This window comes from Calidris pugnax, unplaced genomic scaffold, assembly GCF_001431845.1.
Source record: "Calidris pugnax isolate Ruff unplaced genomic scaffold, ASM143184v1 scaffold44, whole genome shotgun sequence".
NCBI lineage: Eukaryota > Metazoa > Chordata > Aves > Charadriiformes > Scolopacidae > Calidris > Calidris pugnax.
This window is the reverse complement of record NW_015094506.1, coordinates 5,260,727-5,282,302: the sequence shown is the minus strand read 5'-3', so window position 1 is coordinate 5,282,302 and position 21,576 is coordinate 5,260,727. Positions and strand designations below refer to the sequence as shown.

At 41.8% G+C, this 21,576-nt stretch overlaps 1 protein-coding gene across 2 annotated transcripts in view; it reads right to left on the bottom strand.

The window, feature by feature from the left end:
• Positions 1–4,107: 4,107 nt before the first annotated feature.
• Positions 4,108–21,576, bottom strand: part of TEF (thyrotrophic embryonic factor) — a 23,609-nt gene continuing 6,140 nt past the window's right edge. The window contains exons 2-5 of one of the 2 annotated variants that reach the window (XM_014963601.1): positions 15,799–16,125; positions 14,091–14,311; positions 13,231–13,442; positions 4,108–11,306 (exon numbers count right to left, since the gene is read on the bottom strand). In XM_014963601.1, the coding sequence (XP_014819087.1) occupies positions 11,285–11,306; positions 13,231–13,442; positions 14,091–14,311; positions 15,799–16,125 (782 nt within the window). In that variant the 3' untranslated portion in view covers positions 4,108–11,284. Of the gene's footprint in view, positions 13,443–14,090; positions 14,312–15,798; positions 16,126–21,576 lie in introns of both variants that reach the window. The other variant, XM_014963602.1, reaches the window with a different exon arrangement.

Below are 21,576 nucleotides of genomic sequence, written 5' to 3'. Positions count from 1 at the left end.
GCTGGGTGGGGGTGCTGCCTGTGCCAGCCTGCCTGATGCCCGGGGGCCCCGGGGAGCGGGCACCGGCACAGCGCGGGTCGGTGTGTCCTGGCTGTGGAGCCACCGCAGGTTCCTCCACAGCTGGGTGCAAGGGATGGAGGCGAGGATTAACCGGGAGAGAAAGGCAAAGGATTTGAAACGCCTCCCTTTCCCCACGAGCAGCCCTGCCTGTGGCACCCACCTACCCTGAAGGTGCCAGTGATGATGGGCATGGGAAGCGCTGTGCCCCTCCGTGACCTGCAGCAAGGAGACACGCCACCGTGACGTGGCTGCACAGACAGGGGCGACGGTTCCCAGCTCCTGCAGCCACCCAGGGATGTGCTGATCCCCCAGAACTCAAGGCAGCATAAACACAATTTTTCCTGCAAACATGTAGGGACTGCAAATGTCCGAAACCTCCGGCAGCGCTGCTCAAACGGGCGCCCCGGCCGGCCATCTGCTCCCCACACACCGGGGATATCCTGCCTGGTTCACTGGCCCAGCCCCAGGGCACAGGCTGGTGCCTTGGCCACCCTGTGGGGCTGTGCAGAGCCCTCCTCTCCCCAGGCCTAAGCTCTGATGGAGACTGGCTTTCTGTCCGCCTGACAGGCTGCCCTCCCACCCACCCCCCAAAATGGTGGCACACCACAACCAACATGATGTTCATCTCTTCTCAGGAGCCATCCTGCATCAGCGGGCCTTGGTAGCGCAAAGAGTAGCGAGATCTCCTTGTGGCAAAGCTACTTGTAGGTCATGTGTCCCCAGCTCTGCCACATTCTGGTGGGTCTCATGCTACACGAGGCAGTGATCGTACGTGACAGCTCCTAGTTGCTGAGAAGGGGATGAGCAGCAAGCCCCCAAACCTCACATCCTGCAGTAGGCCTGCAATCTTGTAGCTTGGTGAAGCCAGCCTTACCTTCAGGATGAGATGGATTTGGAAATGGCACCTTTTCCTGGGCTGCAGCAACGTCCTGAGCAGGAGCAGGGGACCGGAGCACTCATTGCTAGCTGGATTGAGGCAGTAAGTGAGTCTAGGAGAATGTGAGGAGGCTACTTCTCCTCGAATTATGTATTTTACATTTATAGATAGCACATAAAGCCTTAGGAGCAAACAAGCAGCCAGCAGGATAAAACAAATGCATGACAAAGACTGAAGCTGGCTGAAACAGCTGCTGTTTGGGAGCCACAGGCAACCATCTCAAGCACGAGTGGGTTGAGAAGCACAAAGTCTAGAGTGGGGCAATGCAGGGGCATAGCCTATTCCCACCACACTGCCACCGTGGAACACAGATACGGATCTGACTCAAAGGCTTGCTGCTCTGGAGCTCAATCAGGGCTGCAGTGGTGAGCCTGCTCTTGCAAGGTGGAAGCAAATGCCATGATTAAAGCGTTCAAGAGCCAGGTTTGACCATAAACTTGTGGTCAAGCACAAGAGGGAAGAGGTACTTGAACTCACCTCTTGCCACGTCTGGAATACTGGCAGCACCTTTCCTCTACTCCACCTAGCTACCTCTCAACCCAGACTCTTCTGCCTTCTCCCCTTTCCAGAGGGGAGGAAGGCTGGTTCCGTGTTGCCCTTTTGCAATTATCTAAACCACTAACTTCTGGCTGACTCCTCATGCTCAGTTTGATCCTGGTTTCCTGCCACTGCCCTCTGACTCCTTAGAAGCTTGTTCACATCTCACATAGAACGCCATTCCTACCTCCCCTCCCAGCATCACAGGCTGGACATCTGGGGCAGGTCAGAAGAGAGCCTTTAACTCCAAGGCCTCTATGCAACTGCATCTCTAGCCCCTCTGTGTCCTCTTCTTCCAGGACAAGAGAGGGGCTCCAGTGTCCTACTACAGGTAGAGGCTGTGCTGTCTGGTGGCTCTGGTACAGACGCAGGGTCTCCAGCAATGTTTCAGCCATATTCATGAGCAGGGACTCCCACCCCATGGCAGGTTCTGCTGCTTCCCCAGGCACACAGTGGGCTGCCTCCCAGCTTTGCACATCAGCAGAGAAGGCATCAGCCTGCTCTTCAGTTGCCTCCATTCCTTCTTGCTTGAACAGTCACACAGGGCCACAATGCCATGGGACGCCTGAAGGGGAATTCAGTAGCACGTGGAAGCTGAAACCACTTTTGCAAACGTGGCCACCCCACACATTTAGCCTCCCAAAGCCCAGCAGTCTCCCCAGCCCTAAGAGAATTGTATCATTGGAATGCCACATAAGACACTTAAAATATTTTCTCAACGGCCATGTCTGGCCACAACCGACAGCAAGCAAAAACCCAGAAGGGCTTGATGGGTGCAGCTCTTGCACATTTCCCCACCAAGTCATTCCAGTTTCCACTACAAAGCACTAAAAACCAAACAGGAGCCAGATCCTTTCCCTACCCCTCTGTGGATCTGGTGTAGCCGGGAGGAGAAAAAACAAGCACTTGAAGTCCTGAGGTCAGCAGATCCCTCCCCAACACACAACAGGAAGGAGGTTGAGTAAGAGGTTGCCATTTTTTCCATTGCCATCTTTCCGATCACTAATGGCTGCAAATGGGAGAACTTCCTGAAGGGAACTGTAATAGAATGTGCAGAGTTAGCACGTTTATAAACTTGTTCCACACCCATCCCAGAGAACATGCAACCTCCCTGAAAAGAAGGCGCTGGATAAAAAAACCTTCACACTGCTGCCAGCTGCCATCACAACAGAGAAAAGATACCAAATATCATCCATGGATTCTATGTTAAGGCTGCGTTACACCTGAAGGATACATCCAACACGTCCTTGTATCCACTCACTTTCTACTGCAATTCCTTATTTTGGCCATCTCAAGTCCTTGGCTTTCAGGTACATAGTACAGGTCAGGACTCTCCCTCTAAATAGGTCAGGTTTTAGCTTTTATACACAAATTGCTATGGCTCTGGAAGATATAGCCTGAGAAAAATGACTAACTGACACAATTTCTTCCTTCTGCAAAAACATATGGATATATTTCCTAATCCTCTATGGCAGGTTGCAGGTAGTCATCTTCTTACATACGTTTCAAAATTGTACTGCTGAATGACGAGATGCCAACCCAGTCTTCATAGACCTTCTAGTGCCTGGAGTGGATACCTCTTCCCTCCCTCCGGTATCAGGAAACGGTCACTGAGTGTTCATGTTGATGAGAGCCCTCCCTGCAGAGTCGGACCAGAAATCCTATCTTCCCCTTTTCCTCCTGTTCAGAATTTTATTTCCTTCCTACCACCCCCCCGTCAACAATCATGCAAGATACATTTTACAAAAGCAAAGAACCAACAACCTCTGCCTTACTGCAGTTTCTAGATATGCTAAAATATTCCAGCTATACTAAAATACCAGTGATCTCATTTTCCTCCAGAGCATGCGCCTTGGGTAGAAATAGCATGGACTGTAAGCAGCCAAGGAAAGTGAACACGTCCTTTTCTGGATCAGCAGCTGTGATTGTATAGAAGATGTAAATTTCTTACCAGATGGATCTTCACCTACCAGCTGTTGAAAAAAAAACACAACAAAACAACCGCGAAACAAAACAAAACCAAAAAAAACCCAAAACAAACAAAAAACCCAACCCACCTACCATGGTTTAGGTCAAAAAATGGAAAGGAATAGAGAAAGCTGTCCTCATGGTCCAAACTTATTTCCTCTGAACTCTGCTTCTTTCCATGAAAGAAAGAAAACTAAATTCTGATTGCTTTGTGGTGGTTCTCAGCCCCAAAGTAACAAACAAAGGAAGGTTCAAGCGTATGTAGCTTAATACTAGTTGTCAGGATTTCTCCCTCTACAGAAGCGCTTAACCTAGAGTGACTATGCAAAGGCACAGGACAAGAGGACAAATGCAAAAACCTTGCAAAGTTTTTGAAATCAATTAAAATTGATTTCCAGAATATAAAAGCAGGGAACTGTATACTGTGACCAGCACACCTATTAGTTAATACATGGGAAATTCACAGCAAGAGCCTAAATCCTAAAAGGTGATCGGCTGCTTTAGTGTCTACTGACTTCAATGCAAATTGCAGGTGCAAGGCTGGCAGTTGAGGTGGACAGCAGACAGCAGGCTTCTCTAGAGAACAAAATTACTGGATCTCAGCATAGTGGAATATACGTTTTATTTCTTAAAAAGGAAGGGTACTAACAGAATTTAATACAGTCAAAATTTTACATTTTAAACAAAAGCTTTTCTTTTTTTCTTAAAAACCAGTTACGAGCAGAGAGGTGAGAGGATTTAAACTACTCACAAAATCCAAGCTGAAGACTTTGAGAATTCAAATCTGTGGTTTATACATTTAAAAAAGTGTAATAAATGGAAATATAAAATAATACCAACTCTGCAACAGTGAAATGCCCTTTCCTCATTAGATTGCTGTTTAAGCACCTTTATTTTTACCCATCAGCTGCCAGGAGCGTGTAGGTTTATGTACAAAATAAGCAGTTTGGGACAAAAGACTCATATATAAATTAAAACCATTTATGGCAATACAGTTTTACCCAGCTGCTTTACAATCTTTTTTATTATCTCTTTCATTTCTATAGAATCTTTCAGTCAGGATGATCTCAAATGCACTTGATGAACTGCTTCAAAAAGCAGCTACATTTACAGGAATTATATAGACAACCTCAAGGAGTAGATATCCAAGAGATTAAACAATTTAACACACAGTAAAATTAAGATCAGATTTATATCTTATATAAATACCATGCAGATCTATCATCCATCCCACTGAATGAATGGGACAGATCAGTGTCACATCTGAAGCCAAAAAAATACTTTTATCCAAGAGGCAACAGAATTTCAGGCCAAATATAGCAGATAGGATTTCCCTCAAACTATTTATTTAAAAACTATACGTCTCTGAAAAAGCTTCACAGGAACAGAGTTTTCTGAATAACTTGCACATATGCTTAGCTGTTTCATAGCTATTTTACAGCCTAAAGACACTGAGAGGGGAGGAAAAAAAAGAAGGAAAAAAAAAAAAGCCACCATCTCTGCCTACTACAAAAACTGTTGTGGCTTTGTCCTTTATGGAACACTGCAGCTGTTACCAGAGAGGAGACTGCTCCAGTACGGCATTAAAGACAAAGAATCGTGGCTGGAAAAAGCATCATCACAGGCTAATCTCTTTAGATGAGGCCTGATGGTTCCATCTCACCACCTCCTCAAAACACCCAAGTGTTCATATTTCTTAGCACACTGCTTATGATTCTCACTCCACGGTTTTTTGTTTGGTTTTTTTTTGTGTTTTTTTCTTTTAACACAAGATAGAAAGGGTCATGAAAGCTGATGAAAGTTCCAGCTGTGCGGTAACCAGTGAATATGTACTCAGCAAAACCTTAAGTCATTAATCACTTTCTCTCTCTCTCCACAGCACAACAGGATACCTGTGTCATCTATGTACATAACAGAACTAATAAAAGCTGTTAAGACTATCTAGGTTACAAATGAGCTTCCGTAACAGTCACTCACTGTTTCATTGCAACTTGCTGCAGTCTGGCTGAAGGGTGGAGACAGATCTGTTTGAGCCAAAAGAAAGAATAGTTTAAAAAAAAAACAACCCACCAACCAACCTTTAGTTCTAGGCTTTATGAGTAATTAAATATCACTACGTTCCAAATGCTACTCACAAACAACAGATCATCTGTCCAGCTAATGGGATGGAAGAGTACAATTATGAATGTTATCAGTGACTACTGTTAAAGACTGGAAAAGAATCAATTCCCCCAAATTCTCAGTTTCTCTGCTTAAGTAGCTCATTATTACTTTTAAAACATTTTTTGTTGATAGAAAGCATCACAACTAGACTAGAATTCCACAACATCAATCTTTGTTTTGATTTCTGTAGTTCTCTAGGAAAAAAATAACCCCAAATCAAGCTACATGAAGCATTAACAATATTCAGATATTACAATGGAAGCACTTATTTATTACTTCATAGAACAGATTAGTTTTAAAAGTGTATTTACATGTTCTAAGTTATACAAAATACAGTATTCCAATAATTCATTTTAATCACCATATTTCAGACAACTTCACATAGAAGTGCAGAGGATGCATTCATCCAGGATCCTGGCCAGTAGCAAGCGGTCACCCGCAGCGTTGACAGATGAGAGCTGCTATTGTGCCCCGTCAGGAAAACAAATCCCACCGTACCTTCTCACCGAGACATAACTGCAGATCTAAGAAAACATTCAGGCAGGTACACGAGCAAAGTTTGTTGAGACCCACAGACCAAAATCACATGCCTTAGTTTACTAGATGTATGTGAAGTACATTTTTTGTTGTTGTTTTTACAGATGTTCTACAGCAAAGGGCTTCTGCTCATGCCTTACTTGGGAAAATGAATTAACAAGGGGTTTGGCTATGTAACAGGCACCCAAATTACATTGAATATCAACAGCCTTATAACTACAACCAATGGCGTGTTAAGGACACAATTCTGCAGTTGACTGCCTGGGCAGAGCTTCACATTCAAGGACAGATCCTGTGAAGTCCACATGGTTCTCTACAGATACAGGGCCCATCCCATGCAGAAGTGACAGCAGAATCGAGGCCTTGAAATATTGGGGCCTCAGGTAGTAATTTCCTCACAACACAGCACCATCGGTTCACATGGGTAGGTCAAGTCCCAGCACAACAGTGCACTTAGTTAAAGCAACAGCTATTTTTTTCACGCCTTTCTGCAGTAACTCTCCTCCTTATCTTTATATTCCTCTCACTTTCTTCTGGACTGTGGAAATGACATAAAGAAAAGGAGATTCCCCAAACCTAAACAAGTATGTATCTTCTGTACGATGCTAAACCGAGGGGATCCAAATTGGCCTAAAATTGTCAACACTGAGGTTTCAGTTTTAGTAATCTTGCTCAGGTCAGACTTGCATTACTCTTCTCTTCCTCCTTGCATTCTGTACTCTCCTTGCCAAGTACCTATGTCTATCAATGCATGTATCTTCCTCAAAGGATTCCTTTTCTCCTATAGCTGCCTGAACTTTAAAAAGTTTGTGTTCCAGAAGTGACTCATTAGGGGATAGCATACTATCAAACTAACAAATTATATTCTGTATGGCAAATCTGCATTATGATGAATTAAATCATTGTAATTTCTCAATTAGCGTTACGTTAGCATCTCCACAGAAGTTTAGGTAAGCCTATTCTCTCTACCTTTTTCCTAGTCTCTCATTGTGAGTTTATCTATCTTGACCATGTTACAGTGGAAGATATACAGATCAGAGTAATTAGCTGATCATCTAGAAAGCCAGCCAGTGCCTTGCCGTGCTGCAAAGGCAAAACACTAGCATTAACAAATGATTTCACTGTTTATGGATTTAGACATCGGTTGCCAAAAAGATGAGATTTATGCATTAAAACAAACTTGCATTTCTCATCTTGTGCTTAGCAGCTAAAACCCTAAGGGTGAACAAAAGCCTATCTGGATTTTGCAAAGGTCCAAGATACCTCCACTCTCACTAAAAATGAAGGCATCTGATCACAAGGAAAAAAGCCACATTATGCTGAGGAGGCTTACAAGGCTGAAGAAGCAATATTATCTCCTGTACAAGTCCATTATTTCTGCTGTCTACACAAAAATATTTTTCCACACAAGTGGTTTTATTACAGTATTCCCAAAGCTGCTGGCCTTCCACTGCACCTCCCAACTTGAAATGAATTTGGTACAATTAGTAGCAGTGTTGCAAATAATTGCAAAGTGATTTCTACAGCTAGAACACCTTGGCTTTTCCAACAGGACAGTAGGGAAATGGAGAATTGTCAGAAAAGACATAAAATGTTACTAGAATCATAGATTTTTGGAAACATTTCTTGTCCCAGGAAAAAGAAAAAAAGCAGAATTCAGATTATCTGAATATCAAAACTGTCACTAACTGTGAAAATGAACAAGTGATAGGACCAGTTTACCAACATTACACCTGCAACATGTGATACATCCACCTGATCCCAGCACAGAATGCTTCAGAGAAAAGCAAAGACACCCATGACTCCAGTGCTTGCTAAAACTTTATGGTAACTATGTGAGAGTAAAGAGTTTTTCCTGTGGGAGTTAATGAGATCTTTGTTACTGGCTTCAGTGGGAGCAGATCTTGGCAAGAGGTGACAGATTAAGCTTCTAGGGAATTTTTAAATGCAAAACTGCACGATTGTAAGAGATATAACTATCTGTAGATTAGAAGACCATGTATGAAAGCAATACTGTATTAAATGTTGCGTCTGTTTCTCCTGCAGAGTAAGACAACACTCATTGCCCACAGATCTCATCAACAGTTTATGTATTTTCCAAGTTAGGACTGTGAAATGGCCATTTGGTGTCAATCCATTTTCTTATGAACATACAGCTGTGTCAGAAACTGCTCCTTTTACTGGCAATCCCCGCAGTGATGCTGAGAAGTGCACCCCCTTTACTCTCTCCCCTTGGAGATGGTCCCTTTATGGCTGGAATGGGGTACTTTGCCATCAAGCACACTTACAGCCTCTACAGAGAGGCTGTAGGTTAGAGTTAGGTTCCAAGGTTAGAGAACTTCAGACTCTAACAGTGCCATGTTCAAATTGAGCTAAAAGAATATTAGACTTCTTATGACCACTATAAAAATGTACCCAAGTTATCACTTACGGACAGGATTGTCACCCTCGTCAAAGAAACAAGATTACATAGTTAGGTTTTTTTGAGAGGAGCAGAGTGCTCTGAAGCAGTAAGCTTAACTTCCTGAGACTGCAAAAACTGAGACAGGAATTCAGCATTGCACAGAATTTTTTGTCTGGCAATACCTATGCTCCTTAAAATAGTTACCACCTTCTCATCTATCTTTGATGATGTTTCTTCTTAAGAAAAAAAATTTCTCCAACTGCAAAAGTTAAGCCACGCTCACCCTGAAGTGCGATTTTCCAGTTTTGCAACCCGTAGGCACGTGAATCACAGAATGTGCAAATTTGCACTGTCCTACAGGGAAGCACGAGAGTTTGCTAACAGTCTTCTCTGAAAGAAAGATCTAATGAACATTCACTGTTAGTTTCCATTGTGTTAGCTTTTAATACCAACGCGAAAAGCTAACAGAATTGCACCTACTATTCTCACTGACTGAATATTCTGCTGTTAAAATAGCATGACATACTGCAAAATCAAATCCTGTATACAATATTGAAGTATTTAGAAGATATGCCTAAAGCAGTAAGACAGCAAGACCCAAATGGAGGACTAGCAGCTCCTAGCCCAGCTACAATACCCTTTAGCTTTGTGATTTAAACAGGAAGCATGACTTCCAAGAACAGCCATTCAGAGCTAACTGAAAATTTAGAAATGATAAATGCAGAAAGAGCTGCTACATTTACATGCTGTCAGGGTTGTTTGTTTTGTTTGGTTTTGTTTTTTAAATCCATGGTTTTGCCTTTATCACCAAAATAAAACAAACAAAAAAAGCAGTACATACCAAAAATATCAGTCAAAAGCAGGAATACTTGATACAGATAGAGATATACACTGACATTTCAGCAACGTGTAGCTAAAGTATTCATCTATTGGAAGATAATACCCCAAGATTCTCTCAGAGCTTTAGAATCACGAATTATAATAATACACTAGTAAGTATACTTTTGTAATGAGAAAAAAAAAATGTTAAAAGCAGTTTCTTGACTTCAGAACATGGTCCATTCAAAATAATAGGTCAATAACTGCATTTAATGTATGTGGTCTTTACAAAGTTTATGCCTTAAAAAAAAAAAAAAGTGGTTATGAATTCTGAGTTCTGAGATTTTTTCTTAATTTTTTTTTTTTTTTTTTTTAAATGAACATTAGCTGCTGCTTTGCACCTTTTTCTCTTTGCCTTTCTGCTCTGAAATTAAGGGTGTAATCTCTTGGGTAAACACAGCGTCAAAATACTTGTTCAACATGATAGTGTTGAGCCTTGCTGGTAACTAGATGTGCCTCATCATTTTGGCACTTGTGCTTCTGAAAGCTTTCAAGATATTTCTTGAGGTGGATGCTGTTTATCAATCTCCAGCCATGAAGACGCTGAACATCTTTCACTCCTGTCTTACAAGCTCCATTATAACTACAAGCATGGCCCAGAATTTAGGTACTCCTTCTTCCTACACAAATTTAGCTCTTAAGCCTCCTCAATATAAGAGTAGATTCTTGTTATGCTGATGAAACTCTTACAAAGGAACTTCCACCTACTTCCTCCATCTTCTACACACAATAAACATCCCCGGAATCTGTCCAGGCTTTCAGCTACTCTCCCACACCAGCACAAGGGTCTCGATCCTTAAGCTGCCCATTGTAACTGTGGGAAATCACTGGCTGTTTCACTTTTATGAAACAGATGAACAAACTACTCTTTCGCCTCCACAGTTCTCGCGTAGTCAAGAGACAGAAAGTTGTATTATGGCAGCTAATAGCCATTGTTTTGCTGGAGCTGATAGTCATTTGGTAGTTTCAGGCTGCCAAAAGACAGGAGGATCAGCAGCTCAGACTAGCACCTTTTCCATGATTGCTAAATCGTTAACAGAAGAATAGATCTTGTTTCAGCAAGACACCATAAAAGAAAGCAAGCCTGACAAAAGAGACAAAGGAAAAGGCAGGTTACAGCAGTACAGCTGCGGAGCAGGAAAGCAACCAGAGTGCTTTTACTATCACATGGGTCATTTGATAGAGGTTTATTACTACTCTTTCTATGGCAAACTGTGGTGCCTTCTGGACTGTTCCAATACATCTGCTGTACTTTTCTGCACTGGAAGTCTCACTGCTGTTGTCCTGGTGTCTTTAATTCTGCACCCACAGTAGTCCACAAGATGCTACACTGTACCAGAAGCGAGTCGCAGTATTAAATAAAATTCATTCTACTGCAGGGAAAAAACGAGTCTTAAAACACAGCAGTTCTTAATATATACACTTTCATTTAAAACTCCCTATTTTCTTCCACTTGAGTGCCAAAACAAAGAGTCACTATTCACACAGGCTGTCAACAGACTTTGAGACATGAACTTTGAGTGTCTTGACAAAACCCCAATAAGTAAGCTTATTGTAGTTCATAGTTACAGTGAGAAAGACAGATAAGAAAGCCATATACAGAATTAAGGAGACTTTGCACTTTTCATCATGCCCAGCCCTGGGTAGTTCAGATGGGGTACTTGCAGGCAAGCAGGCAGGCAGGGTCATCGTCAGTTGTTTGTGTTGGGACACCTCATAGATTTCACTGCTCACTCTGAAGACTGGCGATTCATGTGTGCTTTTTAGTTTCTTTGTTTTTAAAAGTCTTTAAAGTTGCATCACTCGGAATCAGATAAGTCACTTTAAACAAAGCAAAGTGTTAAGTGTGACAATTTATTTATAACATACTTCCCACCATCACCACCACACACCACCCTGTGAAAGAAAAACCCCTGCTGAAAGGGTGACAATTTTTAGTATGTTTGAAAGAAATTAGACCAACGCTGCATGAAGAGCCACTCTAGTCAAATTAAGAGCATAACAGAGGGGGAGATAATTCAAAGCATATGTTTACTTTACGCATTCCAAATTAGCCTGCTTCTCCACTTTCTTAAGAAGTCAACACACAATTGGTCTAAACTCATATCAATTTTCACATTATGTTTAAAAGACAAGCTAGGCAAGAAGTCTTTAGTATAGAAAAGGAATCCCAATGCTTTTTTAATAAACTTTTCAGATTTCAGTAGTGGAACTGGAAACTAGCTTAAACATCTTCAATCCCACATTTACTCCCTAATATAAATATTAGCCCAAAAAGTGTAGCCTAAGAGCTCTGACACAGACACCATCTTAAGATAGTTTCTCTCGTTAAGAGGACTTCTAGACATATTTCTGTTAAAGTTTCTGGTTCTTGCAGTTGTAGGTCACATAGAAGGTCCCACCATCACACGTAACATATTTTTCTTTTAACACCACGTACTGTTGAAGCAGCGCTTGGTGCTGAGAATGGTTTACTTCCAAGAGGGCAAGTCTTGTGTGCTAATTTTGTAACAGGAAACATGCTGGAGAGAGAACCAGCAGGCATGGAGAGACCAGATATGCTGCTACCCAGGAGATAGTGAGGTAAACTGTTCATGTTTAGAGTGGGTGTAGCTTGTTCCATAGAGTGTTCATGAGGCAAAGGATCAAAACTCTTTCTCAAGCTCTTGTACAACAGGTAAGGTGCAATAAAGTAACAGTGGCTTGTTTGTTTCTTAAAAAAAAAAAAAAACAACCCTTCTTCCAAAGCATAAGGTACTGGCAATTCCCTAACAGATGGGACTCAAGGTTCAGCCTAATGAGCCAGACCTCTTTTCCTAAATCTCCCTTACTTCTCAGTTAAGTGAGACATGCTGCTTTATCAGCAGTTCAGGAGGGAAGTCCCTCTCAGGAAAACAAAGGGAGGAGCGGTGGTAGAAATACAGCCTAAAAGCCACAGCAAATTATTTTGTCCATATGCATAAAGCAAGAGATCCCCCTTCTGTTCTCTCTCCTTGGTGTCTGGAAGTTATCCAGGATTAGAACCTACCATGATGTTTGAGCAGTATTTTAATCAACACTGCACTGACTCTGGTCTGCGTAACACTCGTGCATTAACCTTGAGACACCTCAGTTTTTACAGGAGATTGATTATTTTTCTTTCTTTCTGTCCTAAAGGTTCCCTTATTCCTCTTCAACAGGAACAGGGATCTATACAACAGGTACTTCCTAGTGCCTCTGAATGGGAAACAATTTCATGATGCTGCCCAGCAACATCTACTTACACCTTAAAATTATGTTTTACAATTTGAATGGGAGGGGTGGGTGGGGTGGAGAGGGAGAAAAAAGCAGGAGTTTAGAAAGAAAAAAAAAAAAAAAAAAACAACCAAGGAGAGTCTCCTAGGCTCTTTCTCCACTTAAAATGGAGATTAGAACAGATAGCAAAACCCCTGTCCAATCAGAAGCAATCCACATCAATTCCTCCAGACAGGTGAATCTGTTCCATTGTACCACATCAGAAGATGCTCTATCAGTGTTAAAAACATAGTTGTAAATATGGACATTAAGATTTTGGGCAACGCAATGATCAGGAAAGGGCCTGAACAAGTAGTGCCAACAGAAACAGGGTTTGAGTTGGTTTGTTTTTTTGTGTAGATGCAAAATGGCAAAGCCTCCACAAACTTTATTTCTGGGCGTCTCTACAGAAGGCAGAGAAGTCTAAGAGCCTAAAACAAGGAGCCCTAACAAGGAAAAGGGGTGTGCTTACAAGGGTCCGTATCTGGTCTCGTATTTAGAAACAATGTTCTTGCATCGTCCCACTTCTTTGCGCAGCTCTGCAACCTCCGTCCTCAGGGCCGTGTTCTCTTTCTCAAGAAAGGCTGCCCGAATTGTGATCTGATTCTCCTTTAATCGCCGAGCATCACGGGAACGCTTTGCTGCCACATTGTTCTTCTTTCGCCTTGTCCAGTATTTTTCGTCCTAAGCAAAAAAAGAAAAAAGGGGGAAAAAAAAAAAGAAAAAAGAAGAGCTGCCAACCTGACAACTACATCAAATAGACACCTCTTCATTCTATGACGACATTCATACTGACTGCTATATTGAAGAATCTCCTTCACTGGTTTGCAGAGCTCAGACACTAAAATGAAAGCAACACAGTACCATAAGATTTCAGCCTTACTTGAGTGTTGTTTCAGGATAAACCAAGTTAGAACTAGGGAGATCAAAAGACTTGGCTACTAAGAAGGTGTCCAACCGAAATGCTCCCTTTACTTGGTTTCAGTTAGTGAATGAACTTCCACAGAAAGCAACCTGTTCTGTTGTCTGGGCTGCTTAAAGCCAGATCAGACATAGTGCAGGGCAAACGCATACAGTGGCCTTCAAAACTGCAGTTGATGAGGATGTGACTTGATAATTCTTCTAATTTCTGTGTATAGCATGAGAAGTTGCTCCTGCCCAGTAATTATCTCATGATACCAAACCAGCAAGAACAGCAGTTGACTTGCCTATTCTATTTTTGGCACTGCTTCTGCCCAATCACACAGGTATAGTTTTATGCGTCAAAATGTTCGGGCAAAGAGTCAGGAACTTTGATCAAGGCCTAGAAGTTTGCAGCAATAAATCTGTTACCTTTTGCTCATCTGGGACAAAAACCTTCTTGGCTTTTTTAATCATTGGTTGTGGTTTCAGGTCCTCTTCAGTAAACTTGTGCTTGCGAGGATTGAAGAGCTCACCACCAGGCACACTGGACAGCACTAAATCAGCAGGGTCGGGGTTAAAATTCACCTCAACTTCTACGCAGTCAGGATCAATGGGGCTGGGAGTATTTCTCTCATTTTGTGGTGGGGACTCTGGCAACAACAGGAGAAGTTACACTACATTCAGCAGGATGAAGAGAATTAACCAAGAAGCCAACTTGGGTATTTCTATTTACTGCCCTACTGTGGACAGTATTTAATAGTATTATTTGGTATTTCCCTAAAGTGTGCTTGGTGCTGTACAGCTGCTGGTACAGAGAGAAACTACACAGTCCAGTTTGTAACACAAACTCTAGGAACACATACCAGACTAACAGACATGAGTAGACAGATGCAGGACAAGAGTTAATACTTCCTTGGCAGAAACTTCATGCTTTGCACACTTAAGCAGTGCCTTCCGCAGCAATAAGTAGTGAGAAACTTGTATCAGCCTGAGTTTTGTGCCATATAAAGCCTTATGGAAACAAACCTGCCCAAAGACCCAGGTCCCTGGGTCCTTCAAAGAACAGACGTTTGTATTTCCAAACAAAGGACTAAATAAAGGTGGATTTGTTACAAATGCAACAGTATTCTACTACTTTGGCACATGGAAACAAATGTCCCAATAGATTATCTGACACCATTCGTGTTCATATAAACTCTGTCATATTAACCTATTGTTTACATACTTAATACATATGAATTGTAAATGTCAGTGCAATTTTTAGTAGTGACCAATGACTAGTTTTTTTCATATACTACCTAGAAAAAAGACACACCCTATGTCTCATTGAAGTTGTTCCATATTTTGCTTTTCTCTCACAGATTCACAGAAGAGGCCCTGAGCAAAATGCTTTCTGTGAAGTCTGATCATAAATAGTACCATGAAAATTTGGTGGCTATCATGTTTAAACTCCAAATCTAGGGCGAACTGACCTAAATTCTTTAATAGAGAAGAACTCCATATTACAAAGAGTAGAAGTTTTCTAGTACCATTTAAGTAGAATTTTGTTTCTTTGTTCCTCCATTCTCACTTCAAAGCACCACAGAACATCAAACTGCATCATTAACACACCTTTTCCAAGTGTCTGTTCTCACATTTCACAGGCGAGCAAGAAAAGATTGCTTCATTGTTTTTCTATTAAGCATTGTTATTTGAGGTACATTAAGTTAGCATAAATTCACCCAAGCAGACTAAGCCACCAAGGTAGCACAAATGACTTGTCACAAACTATCAAATCTGTTGTAAAATAACCTGAGAAACTATTTTCTCAACATGTCCAGCTTCTCACTCGATAAGCAATATCAAGAAAGCAAATACTTTATGTTGGTGTTTCAGCTCTCCTCATTTCAAAAGAGAAGCAGACTGCACACTGAGACACACTCATTCATTTTTTCCAGGAGGGGGAGAGGGAAGAAAAGAAGGGAAGAAAAGAATCTTCATGACACAAGGACTAAGGCCCTACGCTGAGCATGTTTGTGCTACTTAACCTGCCACAGCTAATGCTGACAGGTTAGCGTGTCTCCTCTTTGATCTAAACAGGCACCTTTTAATACCAGAACAACAAAAGCCTCTCAGAGTCCCGTATTATTCCATCTACCTGTGCTGGAAGCTGCTTCAGATTGCTGGTAAACTGCAGTGGAAGAGGATGATGCAGGAGAACCAGTGGAAGCACTGGCAGACTCCTTGCCTTCCAGCTCAGCCACAGGCAAGAGCGGATTCTGGTTCAAATCCAGGTGAGTAGGGCTGGAAGGAATTCCATTCTCCAGCAGGAACTCATCCAGATCCATGTACTCCAGGTGGAAAGACTCGCCATCATAAGGAATAGTTTTGTCCCAAATGGGCGGCATAAGGGAAGCCGAGACTGCCATAGTGCTGGCAGCTGCTGCCTCATCTTCCTCAAGCTTTATCTTCTCCTTCTCTTTATCTGAAAGATACAAGTAGGTCACTGTACAAGCTGCAACAAATGAAAGACTCAAGGTTTAAGAGTCTAACAAAATCCCCATGAAAGGAAATTCAGTAAGCTGTATTTCTGCCTCATGACATGATCTGAAAAATCAGATGTTGAAAGGCAACATTGATTCATTCAGTATGGAATGCTCTGACCCCCTGTGATGGCCAGACCACAGACATTTAAGTAGCCTTGAAGACCAGCATCTTTGCTGTGATAACTTACCAAAGCGTGATACAATACCGCATGTAGCTTATTGTTAAATAGTCACTGCAAAATAGCCTGGCTCATCTTGGAAGACAGCAAAAGTGAGTGTCCATAAGGAGGATTACATGGGAAGCCATTAAGAAAACTCCAAGGAAGCAGAGTAGTTTATTCTATGCACAAAGAAAGAAGGTGCAGAAGAGTAATCTAGATACAAACAAGAAAGGAATATAGATTTTCAGATTACATTTGAAAATTAGTCAAAAAGGTCCACAGGACACCAGAGACCTGGACGTCTATTGTTCAGTATTTTAGAAGCAGTTATTTCTGAAATGACTCAGCATGTCCACACAGAGCAATAGCTCCAAATGCTGCTCACTATAGATAGCTCAGAGTACCTACACACAATTTGCACTCTTTGGGGAGATGTCTAATAAGGCATACTCCCACACCCCACCCCCAAGCCACAAAAGACTGATGAAATTTTCTCCATCTACTATGCTACAGTGCACATATTACAGAAAAATGGCTGTTTCTATGTTCCCCATAGCTACTGAATCTTAACAATTGTCTGGGACAGAATCCAAGCAGAAAAGTCAAGTTATGGAATAATTACATAATTTAAGAGATAAAAATAAGCTGGCAGATGAGAAAAAAAAAAGAATCCAAATCATTTTCCTGATCCAGTTCTCCATGTAGACATGCAGTTCTACCAGCACTGAAGGAGGCATTGCAGAAGCAGTGCCAGTACTGCCAGCATTGAGCCAGCACTGCTGTCAAAAGGAACAGTCACCAGTTGTATCCTAACCAACTGCAAATTGGGTCTTTCCAAGGAAGCTGACAAATATTCAGTTCAATGGAACAAGGACTCCAGGGACACAGGGACCAGTATTGACACAGGTTAGCCCAATAAAATGCACAAATGTTTGGTATTAAGGTTTTCTAGACTGGCTACAATATGCTAAAGGAGTATTTTTCTTTATCGGGGGTGGGAGTGGGGGTGAAACTCTGCTCTAAATCAGAAAAGCCTATTTATATAAAACCTATTCTGATAGAACTGGCATTCCTTCCGCTCTTGCCTTAGCTGGTGAGGAACTGGGACTGAAAGAGCTTTTTATGGCTTAAAGAACAGTGCTGCCACATGAAATAAATTATCATTTTAATCTACCGTGTTCTGAACATCTTATACAAAAGGAGATATCTATTTTAAACTAAACAGCTAAGAAAATACTTACCAGCCATAGGCTTGGCTCTAAGAATAAGTAAATAACACATGAAATTCAGACCAGTGGTTCCTGGACCTGAGCTTTGTTAACAATCTTGTAGTTTTGGCCTTCCCCCTTGCTACTTGACACTGCTGCTTCTGAATTGCCATCTCCCAACTCCTATCCCTGCTATCAACTACTTTTTGCAGGGAGTTTTGCAACTTTCCTACCCTTCACACGGGCAAAGCAAACGTGCAGGTTAACAGTCATGATCCAAATTAACTGCATTTTTCTAAACAGCTCCTGAAGCTAGTAAAGAAACACTGTCTACTCTGCTTCACATATAAGGATGATTTCACTGACTACTGAAGCACAGCCCACTAAATTGGAACCACCATTTTGCATTCAATTTGTGAATCTGGGATTGTGTATTTCCGTAAGGTTTGCATAGTGCCCAGCACAGGTGAACCCAGATTCACATCGGGGATTGTGGACAACATCCTAGTAAAGACATTGCCAAAACAAATGCAAACGACAATAATGAATTCTTTGTAAATCACTTTATTTTTTAATCAACATGACAAGAAAAATGTGAATGTTGAGTCAAAATGGCAGAGAAAAAAAAAAAAGAAAAAATATATCAGTCTTTACTCTTGAAAACAATAGTATTCCATTATAAGTTATACCAGTTTTAATGCAAGCCAGCAGTGCTTTTGTTTTGCAACACTTAATACAACACCTCCAACAGAGGAGAAATCTCAAGTGACCAGTAAAGTGACTAAACATAAGGCTTAAAAATATTTTTTTCAGAAGGTAGATGCCAAAAAGGACTACACTGCTGGTGTATGTGGCTCTTCTCATATCTTTTAATGCCTTTTAGATGTATACCATCATCCTGCTATAACCTGAAAATACTGTGGTCCCTCCAACTTCCTCTTGCTATGGTCCCTGACTCACACCAGACTAGAAGACCATCTGAAATTTTTTGTCCTTTTGCTACATGTTGACAACGGGACAGGGACTGGGCCCCCAGTGCTGTCTTTGTTCAGCTATGCTGCCCCTCTCTCTCCCTCCTTGCCTCTAACAGCAATATCTGAAACAAATTAAAATAGCAGAAGTTAACATGCACATTGGGTGCCCATGTATTTCAAATGTGATACATGAAAAGATAAAACCTTTGTATGATCATTTTTCCATTGACATTTTCCCCACTGGCTTTCTTTCAATTAATTTAATCTTCATTTCTGCTGCACAACATCCTGCTGGGTGCACAATATCTAATGAAACACTAATTAACTTCTTGCATCTTGAGGGAGAAGTTTCCGCCCGCCCCATCACAGGGAGCTGAAACATTAATTCTCTTAAGATATTTATCGTGTAAACAGGTATTACCTGACAGCAGAGCTGCAGTATCCTAAGAGGCTCCATTTGCAGTGATTCAAGGTCACCCTGATAAATCTGGACTGTACTTCTGCAGCTGATAGCTCATGTCCGATTTAGCCCCCTCATTCTGCTACTGTGACCTACTAACTAGGCTGTACATGTGCTGTCAACAGAGGGGTCACTAGTTTATGGTAAGCAATTTAGGCAGAGCATACCAGTTCTTGAACTAATGGAAATACTGCTGTTTTAGCCAAAAGCAGCAGCCTAGAAAGAGCCTTATTCCACATCCCGTTTTTTTTCTCAAAAAAAAAACCACTCCCAAAAACCTACTACCCACAAAACAAAAGCACACCAAAAATATTTTGGCCACAACTATCAAGTGCTATCCCAGCTACAAACAGAACAAACACTTCCTTGACAAAGTTCCTCTTGTTCATAAAAAAAAAAATATTGTCAAATTATACCAAAACCACTACACAGACTAAGGATCGCTCCATAAATCTTTAGTCCTACTTGTGACAACGGAACAAGACAGGTTATAGGGCTCTGTATTCCTGATGCCCATTACTGTGATGTTCGTTGAAGCATTCCTCCTGCCACAGCAGAACACAACTGGCGATTAAGGCATCCTTTGGAGAGTACGTAGCAGCTCATTAATAGGAGAGACCTACACTCCTGCTCCAGAATATTAATTCTCTTCCCTTGCGCCAGAGAACCTTTTATAAAAAAGACTATTATTTTTATTTATTTAATCCCTACAGTGTACATGACGACAACTTACAGCAGGGGCGGTCAGATATACTTGGTATATGGCAGGGCATTCAAGATGATGGCATTCAGTTGGAACTGGATGTCCTCCTCTGTTGCTTAGGAGGATTAGAAAGCCTGCTGGCTTAGTGGGTAGTCAAATTACCTACAGCAGTTGGAAAACCCACAGGTAGCTTGTGGAGACTATAAATGGACACTGCAGCTAGTTGATACCATTTCTCGAGGAATAAGACATAAAATTGCACTTTTGTCAACAGGCATTCCAAACAAAAGGCATAGGGTCTTTCCTCAAAAAGCTTGCTGAAAGCACACCCTTGTTTTAAGTAAATTAGTAATTATTCAACATTTTGGCTGTGTCACTATACTGCAAAGGAACAGAAAGTAAACAAGGATCTTCTGAAGTGTGTCACAATTCTACTGACAAGTCTTTTGTAAAATTACCTGCTAACACAGAAGGAGTTCTTTCGTCTTGCAAATATGCAAACAAGAAAAGCAACAGAGACCAAAATAAACAGAAAGCAACAAGTTCCACAAAGAGTGAAGTGGAACAGTACAAGGTGGACTAAGGAAATCTATGAAGAAATTTTAAGAATGAGAACAATCTGAACTTCATCACATGGAGAGGGGTAATCAAGATGCAATGGACTCATTAGAAAGCTTTAGACAGTCAAGCTCTGTAAACACTTTCCCAAGATGAAACAGGGTCATCTATAGTAAAAGGAAAGGTATCAAATGTTTCTAATTTCAGAAAGATGCACCACATCAAAAACGCCTTATTTTTCTTTTACAATTTTGCGTCTCCATAGGCCAGATCACATGATTCTGGACAAGAAAACCACCCCTAAGACTAAGTCAGCGACCATCATAGTTTCCACATGTGACCTTAAATTGCTCCTGCTGACACTATGTCCTTTAAAAAAGGACTGGGTAAAGAAATATCTTAAGAAAACTCAATGTTGTAGATTCAAGATTCTGTGTACTGCAGCATCCTGCACCATGGCAACAAACCTTTATCAGAGGTTGACTTTTTTTTTTTGTTTTTAACAGAAAGGAGAAAAAAAAAATATTTGCCAGAACCACAGGATGGATATATTTACACAGTACTGTGCAATATTAGACATGCAAAGTACGTGGATCTTAACTAGGATCCTCCCTGGGAACAATCTTGCCAACCTTGCTTGCACTGCAGTCTATCCTGAACACCATCTGATGTTCCAAAAATTATTCTCAACCTCAAAAATCCTCAACGTAAGGGTTTATTTTATTATATACCAGTACGCTAGGCATTACGGTGGTGCAGATAAACCTGAGCCTTCCTCCAAAAATCAAACTGATGCTCAGAAAGGCAAAAATACTGCCAGGTGGAAAAAAAAAAAAAAGTTTTAAAAAAGAAAAGCGTGCCATCAGCAAGGAAGACTATAAGCACCAGCAGTGTTATTTACACAGCTGTTGTCTGCATCACCAGTGGGAGAGAGAGACAGCTCCAGCCTATGCAGCGTCGCCTGTGCAGGCAGAACCTCAGGGATTATCACCGAAACTAAAACCGAAAAGATTTGCTGCTCGTGCGTGTCACCCCGCAACTTTCCGCAGCAATTAAGGCCACGGAAGACTCAAAAAACCTTTCCACTGTTGCTCCCGGCTCGGCGTCTAAAGGCAGGGGAGGCTTCAGACAGCTCAGGGAATAAAAAAAACCAGAGCGTCACGTCCCGGCTTCCACTCATCTCTCGTAGCGTTTCGTTCCGCCCGGCGCACGCTCCCCAATAACACCCCGAAGGCCGGTGGCGGCAGCTGAATTTTCCAGTCGCACCGGCTCACCGGGGACACCCGGCCCCGCGGGGCGGCCGCCGCTGCCCTGCGCCGCCGAGGC